Source organism: Rhineura floridana, chromosome 4 (assembly GCF_030035675.1).
Source record: "Rhineura floridana isolate rRhiFlo1 chromosome 4, rRhiFlo1.hap2, whole genome shotgun sequence".
Lineage (NCBI taxonomy): Eukaryota > Metazoa > Chordata > Lepidosauria > Squamata > Rhineuridae > Rhineura > Rhineura floridana.
Window position 1 is genome coordinate 95,586,753 of NC_084483.1, and position 15,363 is coordinate 95,602,115.

Here is a 15,363-nt window from a genome sequence, read left to right on the forward strand (position 1 = left end):
ATTTTGCAGAAGGAAAGAGTGGTGTGGTGGCACTGGGAGCAGCTCCTCCAACCAGGGTTAGATTGAGGTGGTGGCAGCAGGAGGTGTTGTCAGCCTTTTGTGGGGCTAATGAGGCTCAGCAGCTCCAGCAGGGGGACTATGGAGCCATGCAGGAGGTTTGGTTGGGCTCAGTAGGCCAGGGTAGGGCAGGAAAGTGTGGCTCACAGTGGCAGCTGCAGGCAGGGCTTACACGCCACATGTCTGCTTCTTAAAAAATCCAGTGTTGGGGAAAATAGTTTGCAAGCATGCGAACTATTCAAAATTCTGCTTTCAAGTCTGAAATAAGTGGAATTCTCCTCCATCCCTACCCATGGTTGACCTAAGACAGTTCTTCAAGTGTTTCAACTTTGAAAAAGAGAGATCCCTTTCAGAACCTGTTCCAAAAATGGCAAGACACATTCTAAAGCCAATCTTCACATTTGGAAAACTTTTCACCAACTTATCTATTATTTGTGCAATGATCATTTCAGCCACAGATTTCATGTCTGCATACACACATGAGAACAATAGAAATTCGTCTGTGAATCCCTTGCTCTAGAGGCCTCTTCATCACTGGACATAGACCTATCCACAAGAAAACTAAGCCTTTTATTTAATAGCGTATGCTGCTCGCCACCATCTCAGTGATAAGTTTATTCATTAAAACTAGAAGGGCTGTGGGCATAATTTGTCACTGGCACTCAAACCTGAGTCAGTATTATCCATGCCAATTTCATTTAAAAAAAATGGCTTCTCGGTCATTTGCTTTGTGTAGTCTCATTGTAGTTGGATGGTGAGTTTTTCTTCCTCCATGGCCTCAAACACATGAAATTGCAGGTAGCTCTTCTTCTCTTTTAGCTTGCTCACAGAGGTGAAGAATCATGTGTCTCCTCTCTCACAGAATATGTTGGAAACAATACCTGAGCACCTAAGGAATGTAAATATTTTATCTATAGATTTATATTGGTGGCCTACAATTATGAGAGTGTCTAAGAATTTAAGCCCACCCTGTCTCAGGCAACAGATACTGAGCTACAGCAGTGAGATACTGGCAGACGTGTATGCCACTTAGCTTCCACCTCCTAAACTAACCTGCTGTCCCATTGTCAGTGTTGCAGTAAGAGCCAATAGCCAGTCCGGTCAGCTTTTGTATGCGGAATAGGAGAGGGCACCATCTTTCCCTGTGCCTCAGGTGTTAAAATGTCTTGAACTGGCCCTGGGAGGTCCACAGGTTACTCATCCTTGCTGTACTATAAAACAAAGGTAAATTCCACACTAAGGATTATTACAAAAGGAACTGAAAATAAAAGTGCCAGTATCATCATGCTTTTATTCAAATGTGCAGTGACATTTGGATTACTGTGCACAGCTGATCACACCATCTCCAAAATGGTATCTTAGACCTGGAAAAAATGGAGACTCAGGCCGTCAAATGAAAACGCTCCTTCAAGTAACATATATTGGGAAGAGCAATCCAAACACCCTTTATGGCAGGCTGGGGTGGGATGGGGGGTGACTGGAACAGGCGGAGGTGTTCCAATGGCTGTTGGCATTCCGTTGGTGCCAACCTCCCTCTTCTGACTGTCGAACATGCAGGGGGAAGCCTGCTGGCAGGATCCCCAACAACAGAAGCCAGCTGAAAGCCCTGAAACGGGATGTTCTGTAGACCAGAGCCAGCCCAGAATCCATTGTATCACAAGCCAATGTCACTATTCCTATGTAGTGGTATTGCACCTAGTCCATGGATTCATAAAGGATAAAGCTATCAGTGGCTCCCAGTCATGATGGCTAAATCTATGTTCCAAGGTAATACACACATTAAATACCATTTGCTGAGGAGAAACAGCAGAAGAGTGCTTCCTATAGACATCTGGTTGATCACTCTAAGGGACAGGGTACCGTGTTTAACAGATCTTTGGCCTGATTCAGCAGGACTCTTTTTTCCTCAAGTGTTTTGTTTAATGAATTTGTATCCATCAATAACAGTTTTTAGAAGAGAAAGGAAGATAAAGAGTCCATATTTAAATGAGACCAATCTGCTAGTCCATTCTTTAAAATCAGGCAAATAGAGTGCAGCTGGTATAGCACAGTGGGGAGGACAGCCTGGCTGGGAGTCCAGAGCCTGTGAGTTCAAATCCCCGCTCGTATCTCCTGGGTGTCAAGGGCCAGCTAAAGATCACTCCACAAGGAGTGGCTCAGGAGTTACGTGCCCTGCCACCTGTGCAGCCGTGGGCAAGCTGCATAGTCCTAAGGAGCCCAGTTGCCCCCCAGCTGACAGTTGCAGACAAGGATGGGGCTGGCTTGTGTAGCTGTGGCAAGCTGAGCAGGCCCTAGCCAGCTGGGGAGGACAAGCCTCAGAGGGAGGCAATGGTAAACCCCTCTGAATACCACTTACCATGAAAACCATATTCATATGCTTGCCATAAGTCGGGATCAACTTGAAGGCAGTCCATTTCTTTTCTTTTCAATGCAATGATGAATGTCTTCTTCCGGCTTGCCTACCACTTTCTCATTGTTTCCACAGGACAAATTTGCCTTGTTCACAAGCTTTTTTAGCACTGCTGTTGATTTACATGAGCAGTCCTTGCACTGTTCACAGAGCAGTTGGTTGTCCCATGCCAATATCACCACCATTCAGTGTTCATCTGGCCCTTCCTTTCCTCACTCTGTGGCAGCACGTTTCTTTGTGGCACACAGTTTTTTAAAAGAAATTATGGATTTGCATGTAGAATTGTGCAACTGTACAAAGTTCACAGGAAAATCCAGGAGAAATGAGCATGACTGTCCAAAAGAGAAGAACAGAAGGCACAAAACTGAGAGCTCTGTCAGCGTTTGGGAGCCAGGACGGGGGGGAGGGGACCTCCACCTCTTTTTCCGCACGTTTATTGCACTTTCTGAAGTTCTACGGGGAGAACGTGCACTTCTGAGTGACGGATCTGAAAGGACGCCAACACAGCATAGGGTGGCACTGCTTCTGGTGCTAGCAGCCAGGCAACTTTTGGTGAGAGCCGCGGGAGGCCAGCTGCTGATGAAATCAACTTCAGCTCATCACTGGTCCGCAGCAAATTTGTGATGTAGGCAAGCCACGCACCTTTGAGGAGTTGCATTTCATACAGTGAAATTAAGCTGTGTCACTTCCCTACAGCAAGGCGGCTTTGGATCGAGTCCCAGTTTGGTCTCTTTCATGTACCACCCCCCTTCTTTTAAGTTTGCGCCTACTCAGCCACTTTGATGCGCTTTCTGTCTCCCGCTCTCCACTTTTTTTTCATACTGTCTACAGCTTCTGTGTCTTCTCTGAGTTTTCTCCTCCCCATTCCTTGGCAGCGCCACCTCCTCTCACCCCTCCTTTTCCCCTCCTCCCTCACAGTTAGTGGCTTGAAAAACTTTTTAAAAGCTCTCACACTGCTTCAAGTTGGGATGAAAAGGGGGGCTTTGTTTTGGGTTTTTTTTAAATGAGGTCTCAGCACTTTTCTTTCAGGACAGGAGGAAGGAAGGGCACCGCCACACAAAAGGGCAGGAGACTTTTAAAGTTTAAATAGGCAGGTTGGGTGCCTGAAGGAGTTGTTGCCTTTGAGTTTTAACCCTCTGAGGAACTGAGCCACTTGTCTGACTTTCTTCACTGCTGACGAGCAAAGGTAAGGATGGGAAAGGCTTTTTACTTCAAGTTAGTTTCCAGCAGATCTTTTCAGAAGATTGTGATTAGCCCAGACTTGAAACAAAATGTATTATTTTTAGTAGGAGAGCTTTGCTTCTGCTGCTATTTTTATTTTTAAGTTGCTCAGTTGCAACTACAGTGACTCCTAGGGGTGTCTCTTTTTTGTCACATTTTAAATGTACCAGAATTTTAAATGTACTTTGGGAGAGATCTCATTTTTGTAGCTGATTTAGATGCTTTGTTTCCACACTGTGTAACATTTCATTTGCTAGGTTTTTCTTCTCGTTTATCAAGGGAGCCTGTTTTATTGGAACCTGTTTTCTTTCTTTCTATATAACAAAAGAAATTCTTTCTCAACAGAGCATATCCAACTTTAGGGAGAGCTAAACAAAGCACACTGCCACAGTGTGTTGTGATCTCTCAGTTGCTTTGGAAGGATCACAGAGTTAAAAACAGATAGATCCCTACCACTGTGCTTCCAAATACCCCTCTCAACATACACACATTTCACTTTCATATGGAAATCATGACTGGTGTTTAATAGTTCATACAAATCAAGGTCCTTAATTAGGGGCATTGTTCAAATGCTGCTTTGGCTGCTGTTAACTACTCTCACGTGGCCTTGCTGATTCCTTCCCCAACCCCTCTCCTTTTTCCAATAATCTAAGATTTTATAAGGATTCAAAGAAAGTCTGTACACACTTAGTGTACTGCCCCAGATGTTGGCTTGTGCTGCTGTGCAGAAGGATCTTATATCTCGCATGCTGGCCATGCCTGTGAAAGCTTTTGGTTACTCTAGCCTAGACTGAAAATGTGTAAGAAAGACTTTCAGAGAATATTGTCGCTGTCTGCATCAGGTTACATTCCTACAGTCTGTTATGAAAACCATAGTAGGGTTGGAAAGGAAAGGATCGGCATCTACTGTGAAGCTGGTTTTCTTTTGAAGGCATGGAAGATCCTCTCAGAGTCCCTTTTATTCACTCCTTATAGTTACCTTTGGCTAAGGCCCTTGTCAGAAAGGGAAGAAAAAATGCAAAGCAATGAAAGAAAATTAAAGTGGATTTTTTGAAAACCAATATTAATCTCCCCCCCTCCAAAAAAACATTTTATGCCCAGTTTCACCTCTCACTCAGGTCCTGCCCCAAAATATTTGACTGGTCCTGTGGTCTGATGCATCACATTTTAGAAGTAGAAGAATGTTCACAGAGAGATTTGTTGAAGCCAACAAGGTCAACCAACGGAAGAACATGTCTCTCTGATTTCAGAAATCTGTTTGTGTCTTGGGGAGGGAGGAGGGGAAGAAGGAGGTGACCTGCCTTGAGCTTCCATTCAGCCATATTAACATCTGGATTTCTGAAACCTCCAGACTTTGAAACTGTTTACTGCAATGTTTGCCAGAGGTGGGGAGGGGGCTTCAAAGCTAAATACTGGCACTGAGCCATGATACCTAACTAGAATACAAATGGGAGAAGAACAGACAGACGGGGTTTGAAAGGATAAAGGAAAAAGATGCAATGAATTTGAGATTTATTTATTTTTAAAAAACACACAGTCTGTACCAACCAGGATAAACCATGAACAGCAATTATAAGCAATAATTGTCCAGCACTTTCAGTCCACAAAAGAATTTTGCCATTCATGTCTCATTCGTCCTTTGGGAGAAACACACTGTTGTTCCTGCTACTGGGGAAGTGAGCCTTAAAGATAAGTGATCCCAGAGCATTGTTAAGACAGCAAGTAAGAGTCCTAGGCATGTTTTCTCAGAATTTATTTCAGCGAGATGTGCTGTGCAACCCTAGCCATTAGGCATGATTACTCAGAAATAACTCCTACTGTGTTCAATTGGTCTTTCTCCTTATGGAGCATCTTTCAGCCCTAACTTTACAGTTAACTAAAAATGAGCTCAGAATTGTAGCCTAACTCCCCATATCCTATGCGTATTTACTCCATAGTCAGGCCTACTGAGTTCTGTGGTTTACTCAGAAGTAAACTTGCACAGTATCAAGCTGATGTCAACCAAGTAAAACCCAAAGCTCCATCCAGCAGGCCACAGTTGTAGTATCTGGCCTGAACAATGAACTGTTGTTTGGTACTAAAACCAAATGCTCCTTGGGGCTGAATAGAAAGACATTTGCACAGATGGCATCTGTTTGCTACTAAGTAATATATCTGACTAAACAAATAATATTCTCCCAAAAGCATGCTTAGACTGGGTGATCTGGTATATTGTTTGCAGGCAAGTTTATAAATTATTACATGGCTTCCATCAGGTGTTGTCCCGAGTACCACAACTGAAGCTCTTTTTGCTGCTTTTCACCCTTGCATTTGACTCCCCTTTCATCTAACAAAATGGGTTCTGTGCTTTATGCCTTAATCTTTAGGATGTTAACAGGACTCCCTGTGGATCATTTGCTTTGGCAAAAGTGCCCAAATAAAACTGATCCTCAGCCATAGGACAGATTTGGAGGATTCAACATAGGGACTAAAGAAGGGGAAGAGGTATCTTGCGTCATTTCTCTGCATGCTGATCTTGGTCCTCCAACTGTAGTCCCTTTACTTATTGATTGATTGCTTTTTTAATGCCACCCTTCCTTCAAGGAGCTCCACGTGGCATACAAGGTCCCCCATCTCCCACTGTATCCTCACAACGACCCTGCAAAATAGATAATGCTGACAGAAAGTGACTGGCCCAAGGATATCCAGTATGCTTCACAGTCCAAGGGAGATCTGAACCCAAGTCTCTGTAACCCAAGTTCCCTGTTATGACCACTACAGCCCACTGGCTCTGTAACAAGGTCCTATATATTTAAATCTTTCTATGCCTCATCTTGAACTGAGTTTGTAGCCTTGTCAGACAGCAAGAAAGGCTTTTGGAAAGACCTCTTGGGTGTTCAGGGTTTGAGTACTGTTATTAACTAAGTAACTGTAGACCTTTTCTAGCTGATGCGTGAAATTATCTGCTACTTTTCTCTGCTCATCCGATCTCCTGTTCCATATCCAGCTTTGTCCTCAATAGCAAAGAATCTCTTTTTTGCTATTTCTCATGTAACTTCTGCCCCTCTGTTTATTGTGTCCTTGTTACTCTTTGGAAATGCTCATCATGACATATGTTGGTACACTGCCAAAATTCCATTAGGTAGCTGGTTGAAAGCACTAGGAGTCCTGGTCTTTTCTGTAGAATTTCATGTGACCCAACTGCAACATGCACATATTTTCCACGCCACAGACTCACTGGACTATGACAAATTCCTTCCTCTGACCTTCTGACATTATACTCAGTCTTCATCATATGAACTCAAAACACAGAAGCTGCATTATGCATCTTGGAAAACATGAGCCATATGACATGACACATGGCACAGCTTCACTTTCCCAACTGTGGCTTGCAGATCAAATTTCTCCTGTATTGGGTTATTTAAATGCTAACCAAGTAAGGAAGCCATTATTATATTCCTGTGACATACTCTTCTTTTTTTCTAAAAAACACACTAAGGACAGGACCATTATCAGAGTGGATCTGCTGTTTTGGCATATCTGATCCATACCTGTTGTTTGTATTGGGTATTTCAGACCACTTAGACGTGGTGATCCCACACAGCCAGCTGAATGTACAGTTTTTTTCCTGTTTGGCTGATGGTATAACATTATTACCTCTGAAGGAGGAAAATATGTGGAGACATTGCACAGGCTGCATGCACAGCTATAGTGTACATAACTTCCCTTCTTGTGCTCCCCAGGGGATATGATAATCCTGTACTACCAGCCAAGTGAAGTGGCTGCACATTCAGCTAAGTGTTTGGAGTCATCGCATCCAGTGCTGTCTAAGCTGGTCTCCTGAAGTCTCTGTATGTCTGCAGGGAACAACACAGAGCTAGGGCTGGCTGTGTGGGACTTACATCTGGCTTGGCAAAGTGAGAGCAGAATTGCAGCACAGAGAAAGGCACCTTGCCTCTTTGCATAGATACTTCCCAAGCACTGAACCAGCAGCAGAGCAAGCTTCTGCATGGAGAAATAGAATGCACTGGGAATTCATGTGAAATCTTTTCACCATTGGGTACAATACTGAAGACCACTACAGACAAAATGGCATTCCGCCTCTCCAAGCTATACATTGCCATAACACTGGCTCAAATCGTTAAGTTTTTTTTTCTTTCAGTGACTGGCTCCTGAATTCTAAACTGATTTATTTTGAAAGAGCTAAATTCAACTTGCTATTCTGGAAGCCATTTCCAATCAAGTGACTTTAAGAAGCCAAAAATCCTGTTAAAGTTTACTCAGAAGTAAGGCCCACTCAGTTCAATGGTGTTTATACTCTAGTAAATATGAGTAAGGGTTTAGCCTTAAAGATCAATCCTGGATTGATTGAGGCCAAATTGGATTTCATATTTCCCATACCTTCTGGGCCAGGCCTACCATAAGGCAGAGTGAGGCAGCTGATTTTGCTGTCAGAAGACAGCAAATTGATAGTTATTGCATGTATTGTTATTGCATTTTTATTGACAGAGAGGAGGAAATTGTGGGATTTTCTGCTTCATATGTCAAACTAATTCTTATGTACCTTTTATTTGAGTGAGGAAGGGGGACACCATTTGCTGCTGTCTGTGATGCAAATGTAACATCTACATTGGCTAGACAGTGTTGGCTTTCTTTCACTTTCAATCCTATATTGTCAACATTCTCACATGGAACAAGTGGCTCACAGGAAGTTAAGGTTGAATGTCGTTATGGTTTGGTGTGACAGCACATAAATGATTAGGCTAGGGGTGTGCCAAGTACAAAGCCAATGCAATGTTGCAAAGCACAACTTAATGCCAGCACTGCAGCAACAGCATGGGCGGTGTTCCACTAAATCCTTGAGCTAGCACAAGAACGAACACTAGCACAGCAGGATCATACACCCCCAGTGCAGTCCCCAAATCTGCTCCAGAAAGTTGAGAGGAAATCCTGAACAGTTTTAGGGGGCGTGCATGAGGAGAAAAGAGGGAGAGTGTTCCATTGCACAAGGAGAAATCCTTGCACTGACAGAACATTCACCTTAGCACTACTTTGAATACAACTCTTTGTCAGGATCATAGGTGGGCCAACCTAAATGAGCTCAGGGTTTGATGTTTATAATTTGTCCTGAATTGGGGGGGGGGTAGATATATGAAAACTGATTGCTTTTATTTCAAATGTTGTCACATTGGTTAGACGATGAACAAAATCATCTCAACCATCCTAATCTTTCAAATCAATATTATTGGAAACAAATAGTCGAGGCTTATAATCTTAAAAAGAAAACTTTCAAACCTAGAAGCCTTATTCCTGCATAGCTTTATTAAAATCAGACTACATCTCTCTGTTAGAGATCCAGTAAAATTAGGTTATTTTAAAACCATATAAAGCATAGGGCACTTGCATCAATTTTAAGTCAGTGGAGAACAGCAGGCTGTGTCTACGAGTCCGCCAATCTAAATACACCTAATATCATTGAAACCTTTGTAATATTAAGTAAAAAGGAGCAAAATTCCGTCATTCCAAATGCATTCTAAATACATTCAAGCACAAACCTCTGCATGTTTATTTGGAAGTAACTCCCACTGAGTTACTTCCATAACTTATTCACCATGGTCATGATGGCTATATGCCACTTCCAGGATCAGGGCCAGCATTGCTTCCATCATGTCCTGCTTGTGGGCTTTCTAGAGGCTTCTGGTTAGCCACTGTGGGAAACAGGCTGCTGGCCTTTGATCTGATCCAGCAGGGCTCTTACTATGTTCCCTAGTGCATGCGCTCAGGATTGCAACCATGCAGTACAAACCTGTGCGTGTTTACTGGAAATGTCAGATTGTGTTCAATGGAGTGCATTCCCTAATAAGTATGTTTTGGATTGCATTCTTAGTTTATTAGTTGATTACAAATAAATAAAAATGTTTTCATTCAAAAATCAAAACATATTGTCCAAAGAAGGGAATAGTATCCCTGGTCTCATTGAAACTGTATCAGTGAAGAACCTTCTGCTGAAGTACTGGTAGGGCTTTAAGAATGTTTAGAGCAAAAGCTTTTGTTGAAAAATATTTATTTGTTTAGAACTGCTGGAGTAATTCATGCAAGGAATGCTTCTTCCTGAAGAAGCCCAGGGAGATAATGAAACTTCTTTTTGCCTGCTAAAACAAAATTTAAAATTAATGATAAATTGAAAAGAAATACTGCTGAACAGATAAGACTTGGAGTATATCTTCCCATATTAATGGACCAGAGGAATGTAATTAAAAACAAATAATCCAAAACTTCCCAGTAATAACACTTTGTTTGTATTCAATCATACTTTTAATCTGAAATAACATTATGTTGTAAAAAAAAAATTGAGTCTGGAGGGAAGTCAAATAATGGCATATTTTATGATTACCAGCAAACTAGTTAATGAAATCAAGAAGTTATTAGATGAGAGGGAAATAGTTCTCTCAGACAGTATGTAGAAAAAGGAAGCCTTTCAAAGGCAAGCTTCATAACTTTCTATTTCAAACTTCTGTGACTTGCAAATCTGTTTTGCATTCACCGTCACCCTTATCCAGCAAAGATTCTTCATTTAGTAGAAGCGTCCACAAATGGATGGTGTATCTTGATAAACTCTGCGTGCACAAAATGATGCTATGCAGGGACAAAATTCCAATATCTGGCACAATCTATTGTGGATTTTAACTCTAGTTGTCACCATATCTTGCAATTCATGCTTCAGGTATGATAATTCATGTGTCTCCTTTTAAAAACATGGTATTTGAGATGTGCTCCAGACAATTCTTCAGCAATTTTTGTTCTTCCTTTGTAGGCAGCAGGCAGTGAAGATGGGTGACTGGAGTGCTCTGGGAAGACTCCTTGACAAAGTCCAAGCCTATTCAACTGCAGGAGGGAAGGTGTGGCTTTCTGTCCTTTTCATTTTCCGAATCTTACTACTGGGAACAGCAGTGGAGTCTGCCTGGGGAGATGAGCAGTCAGCATTTCGGTGCAACACCCAACAGCCTGGTTGTGAAAATGTCTGCTATGACAAGTCCTTTCCAATCTCCCATGTGCGCTTCTGGGTTCTGCAGTTCATTTTTGTGTCAGTGCCAACCCTCATGTACTTGGCACATGTGTTCTACGTGATGCGGAAGGAAGAGAAGCTAAACAGGAGAGAAGAGGAGCTCAAGGTTGTCCAAAGTGAGGGTGTTAATGTGGACCTTCACCTCAAACAAATAGAAATCAAGAAATTCAAGTATGGGATTGAAGAACATGGCAAAGTCAAAATGCGTGGGGGACTGCTCCGCACCTACATTATCAGCATAATCTTCAAATCTTTCTTTGAGGTGGCTTTTGTCCTCATACAGTGGTACATCTATGGGTTCACCCTGCAAGCCATTTATACTTGTGAACGAGTGCCATGCCCACACAAAGTGGATTGCTTCCTCTCCCGACCTACAGAGAAAACCATCTTCATTATCTTCATGTTGGTGGTGTCTATAGTTTCTCTCACCTTGAACATCATTGAAATTTTTTATGTCACCCTCAAGAGCATTAAGGATCGCATGAAGACAAAAAATGATCCTTTCTCTCCCAACAGCGGCTTGAGTCCCTCCAAGGAATGTGGATCCACAAAATATGCCTATTTCAATGGTTGCTCCTCTCCAACCGCCCCCTTGTCACCTATGTCTCCACCAGGATACAAGCTTGTTACTGGAGACAGGAACAATTCCTCCTCCTGTCGTAACTACAATAAGCAAGCCAGTGAACAAAACTGGGCAAATTACAGTGCCGAGCAGAACAGGATTGGACAGGCTGGGAGCACCATTTCAAATTCACATGCCCAGCCCTTCGAATTCCCTGATGATCCTGAGAACTCTAAAAAAATGGGCTCTGGGCATGAGCTACTACCCCTCAAAGTTGTAGACCAAAGGCCTCCAAGCAGAGCCAGCAGTCGAGCCAGCAGCAGACCTCGACCTGATGATCTGGAGATCTAACCCTCCATAGCAACAGTAATACTTAACACAACTATTATATGAAACGCATTAGAAGATGCACGCGTGGTGTTCATGCAGTTCCATTGAAGGTGGTACTTTAACAATCTCAGCCTGGAGATTTTAACAAAACAAAAAAACATTGGGATTTTTTTTAAAGTGGGAAACTGGGGTGGTGTGGGGACATACAGCACATGTTGGTATTTAAAATAGCTGATTTTTTAAAAAATTAATGCTAATTTTTTTAACTTAGTCAACATTACAGTAGGTGGGTTGGTTTTTGTTTTGTTTTAGAAAGATTATAAAATATCTGGATATGTGTGTGTGTGTGTATAATATGCTGATTTTTCTAAAGAGTTTTGTTTTTGTTATACTAAAAACAAAAGTTAAACTGAGGTTTTTTTTGGTCAGGATGAAATGGAGATGGTATTCTTTCACAGAATAACTGACAGTCTGAAGTCAGATTCTGATCATTTCCCGATGAAGAACATTCCATTGTTAATGTGCACTTTGAGGAAATAATATGAACTTGTCTGTGGGTGTATATATTCATTCATTCAGTTCCTTGGAATCAATCAAACCATATTTGACAAGGCCCACCCACTATGCTTTGACCAGTTGCCTCCTGTGCTTCAGACAGACCAATTTAATTGAAGGTGTATGTGAGGACCTGCTGTATACCATCATGGTTCATTCTCTTGCCCTCACAAGGTCCTGTCACCTGTCACCAATTACCAGCTATGAAGCTGGACACAGAAGCCATTTTTGTTTAACACTGTTATCTACTGGCTACAAAACTTTTCACAGTAAAGTCCCACTGACATCCACGAGATTTGAATGGTGTGGTTGGAATCCCAGCAACTAGTTACAACCCAAATGTAGTTAAAAATGATGGGAATGTTTCCATGAACTTCAACAGCATATGGATTATGTCCATTCACCCCACTTTCACCCCCTTCCAGAGCTCCCTTTATGCTCTGATATACACAGAGATATCCAGTTGATATGGACCATCTCATTCACTTCAATGAAGGAGGAAGATCTGCACCCACAAAATAATTCACGTGAACGGACAACTGCTGTGTAATAGAGAGATATGTGCATACATTAGTACTTCTACGCCTGTTTACTTCTGTGTTGTTTTTAAAAACAGGTGTGCATGGAGTTGAGGAGGTATTAATCGATGATAAACTCTCATGCTAATGTGCACACAAAATTCTTAAGCATTTTGGGATATCATGGTGTTTACATTAGAATGATTCCAGCAGTGCAAACCGGTCAAATATTAATTTTAACCATGTTAATCTTATCTCTGTATATCCTGTAGCAGATGCTTTACAACTTTTTAAAAGAAAAAATACAAATACTATCTTAAGAATCAAGTCCTGACAACATTTGAAAAAACTCCCATTTCAAATAGAATATTGCCTGAATTGTAACATCCAGAGTAGCATGCTTCAGAAGTTCTGAATTATTTTCTTTCATAAAAAATTAAGGAAGGAACCTGCTAGGTTACTGAGTCCATTTCTCTGACTTGTTATAACTTATGCTTGAATAACAGAGATGATAGTACTGGGGGAGAGGGGAGGGGAGTGTTAGCCTGCCAATAATGTGAGAGACTTGGGTACAATTTACACATACATGTAAATCATGCGGTAATGACAGTTATCACATGATAGCTTGAGCATACACATCATAGATCCCATCATGGATACAGCAAAGTGGTGTGGAAGCACTTGATAACTGCAACCTCAGTGGATTGTGTGAATGGACCCTTACACAAACTGCTTTGAGCTGTACTAATACAGTGCCTAAACCAGTTTTACAGTAACAAGCACATCTTGTTTGTTGTTCACTTACAAATCAGCATAACTGTAACATTATGGTTCAGTTTAATTTTGATAGTTCATTCCTTCTCAGTGAGTTTTGATATTTGCACATAATTTTTTGTTTGGGGTGCAAGTGAGGCTGAAAGAGTACAATTCTAATTTATTTGAAATATATGCTAAGGAAATATATCCGTATTAATTTTCTTTTTCAACCACAGTGCCTTTTACTTCAGCACAGTTCAATGAGGAACATAGCCTTGGTTTCATTTTGCAACAGTACAGAGTTAGGGGTTTATAATACTATGTTTTACTAAGTTGTTTGACATTCCATGTTAAAACCATTGTCAAGCTCATTGACTGCATGTATGCCGCAATAGTCCATCAAATCACTTTGTCTGGAGAGCAACCTTTCGTCAATAAAGTTTTAATTTAGTATAAATAAATTTGTCAATAGTTGTGTGTGTGTATAATTTAGCATTAAGTATTAAAAGGGCAGCCTAGGCTGCCATTTTCATCCGAGGTATTTCTCCTGCTTCACAGGTATATATATAAAAAATTGCTTATACTGCTCACAATACTACTGCTGCTACGCAATAAGCCAAAGCCTTTTGAAAATGGCAGAAATCCCTAGTCCTGCTTTGTTCCTTAGATAGTTCTGGTAGGACCAGCCCTAAAATTAGGCAAGGGGAGGTAGTTACTGCACGTAGAGGTTACTGGGAGGCATGAAGTGGTGGTGAGGCATTGGAGTAAGTTGTTAAAAAGGTAAAGGTGTCCCCGCACTTATAGTGCGAGTCGTTTCCAACTCTTAGGGTGATGTCTTGCGACGTTTACTAGGCAGACTGTATATATGGGGTGGGATTGCCAGTTCCTTCCCCGGCCTTTCTTTACCCCCCAGCATATGCCAGGTACTCATTTTACTGACCACGGATGGATGGAAGGCTGAGTAGACCTCGACCCCTTTTACCGGAGATTCGACTTCCTTCTTCCGTTGGAATCGAACTCTGGCCGTGAGCAGAGCTTCGGCTGCGTTACCGCCGCTTACCACTCTGCGCCACAGAGGATCTTCGGAGTAAGTTGTTAGGAGACCCTATTCCCCTCACAGAGCTACAATTTTGTTCTCTGGGAAGAGGGGCTTACTGTTAAACCTCCCTGAGAATTGTAGCTCTGTGAGGAGTCTCCCAACAACCCTTAGCACCCTTCATAAACGACGCGTCCCAGGATTCTTTGGGGGGAAACCATGACTGTGGAATAACAGTAGAATAAATGTATGGTGTGAATGTGGCCCATGACGGCACAGGAGGTCTCTACATGCCAGGTGAGGTCTACTGTGTTGAAGAAGTTTCAAGAGCTGAGGCAGAATTGTGCTAGACTCCAGAGAGTTTTCAGTCTGTTGTAGTATGGTTCCACCCTACCAGAATGACAAATTCACCTGAGGTAAAATTTTGACACATTTTTAATGTGAGTTGATTTTATCTTGCCTTGCAGCACTTCTGGGAATTAGAATAAATTATCTTCAGGTCCCTTTGAATCTTGTGACTTTCCATTCCGGTCTTATGCTCTGTAGCAACTGAGGATGAGAGGAGCCAATACCTTTATCAGTAGCTATCATGAGGCAACTGTAGAGCCACAGGGGCTGCTAGAGTAGTACCGATTGCTGAATGGCCAGCAGTGCACAGTGCAGATGCAGGCCAGGAGACACAGGCTGCATTACAACAAGAGAGAACTGCCCATGCAGTTGGAAGTTTCTTTAAAGTCATGCTTGTGAAGAGGTAAGCCGTGGAGACTGGTGGCTCCGATGTCAGGAGGTTTTAGTCTGAACTTTCAAGGACCTCTTTTCTTAAAAAAAAATGAAACCAAATTTGTTTCTTCAGCAGTGCAAGATGAATCTCAA

At 42.0% G+C, this 15,363-nt stretch overlaps 1 protein-coding gene across 1 annotated transcript; it reads left to right on the top strand.

The window, feature by feature from the left end:
* Window positions 1-3,292: 3,292 nt before the first annotated feature.
* On the top strand, window positions 3,293-13,915 carry GJA1 (gap junction protein alpha 1). The gene is made up of 2 exons (XM_061623725.1): window positions 3,293-3,653; window positions 10,482-13,915. The coding sequence occupies exon 2, from the start codon at window positions 10,498-10,500 to the stop codon at window positions 11,644-11,646; it is 1,149 nt and encodes a 382-aa protein (XP_061479709.1). The 5' UTR covers window positions 3,293-3,653; window positions 10,482-10,497; the 3' UTR covers window positions 11,647-13,915.
* The last annotated feature ends 1,448 nt before the right edge of the window (window positions 13,916-15,363 follow it).

What these genes read in the sequence shown, in the direction of transcription:
- GJA1 (XM_061623725.1), top strand. Translation starts at nt 10,498, where the DNA reads ATGGGTGACTGGAGTGCTCTGGGAAGACTCCTTGACAAAGTCCAAGCC.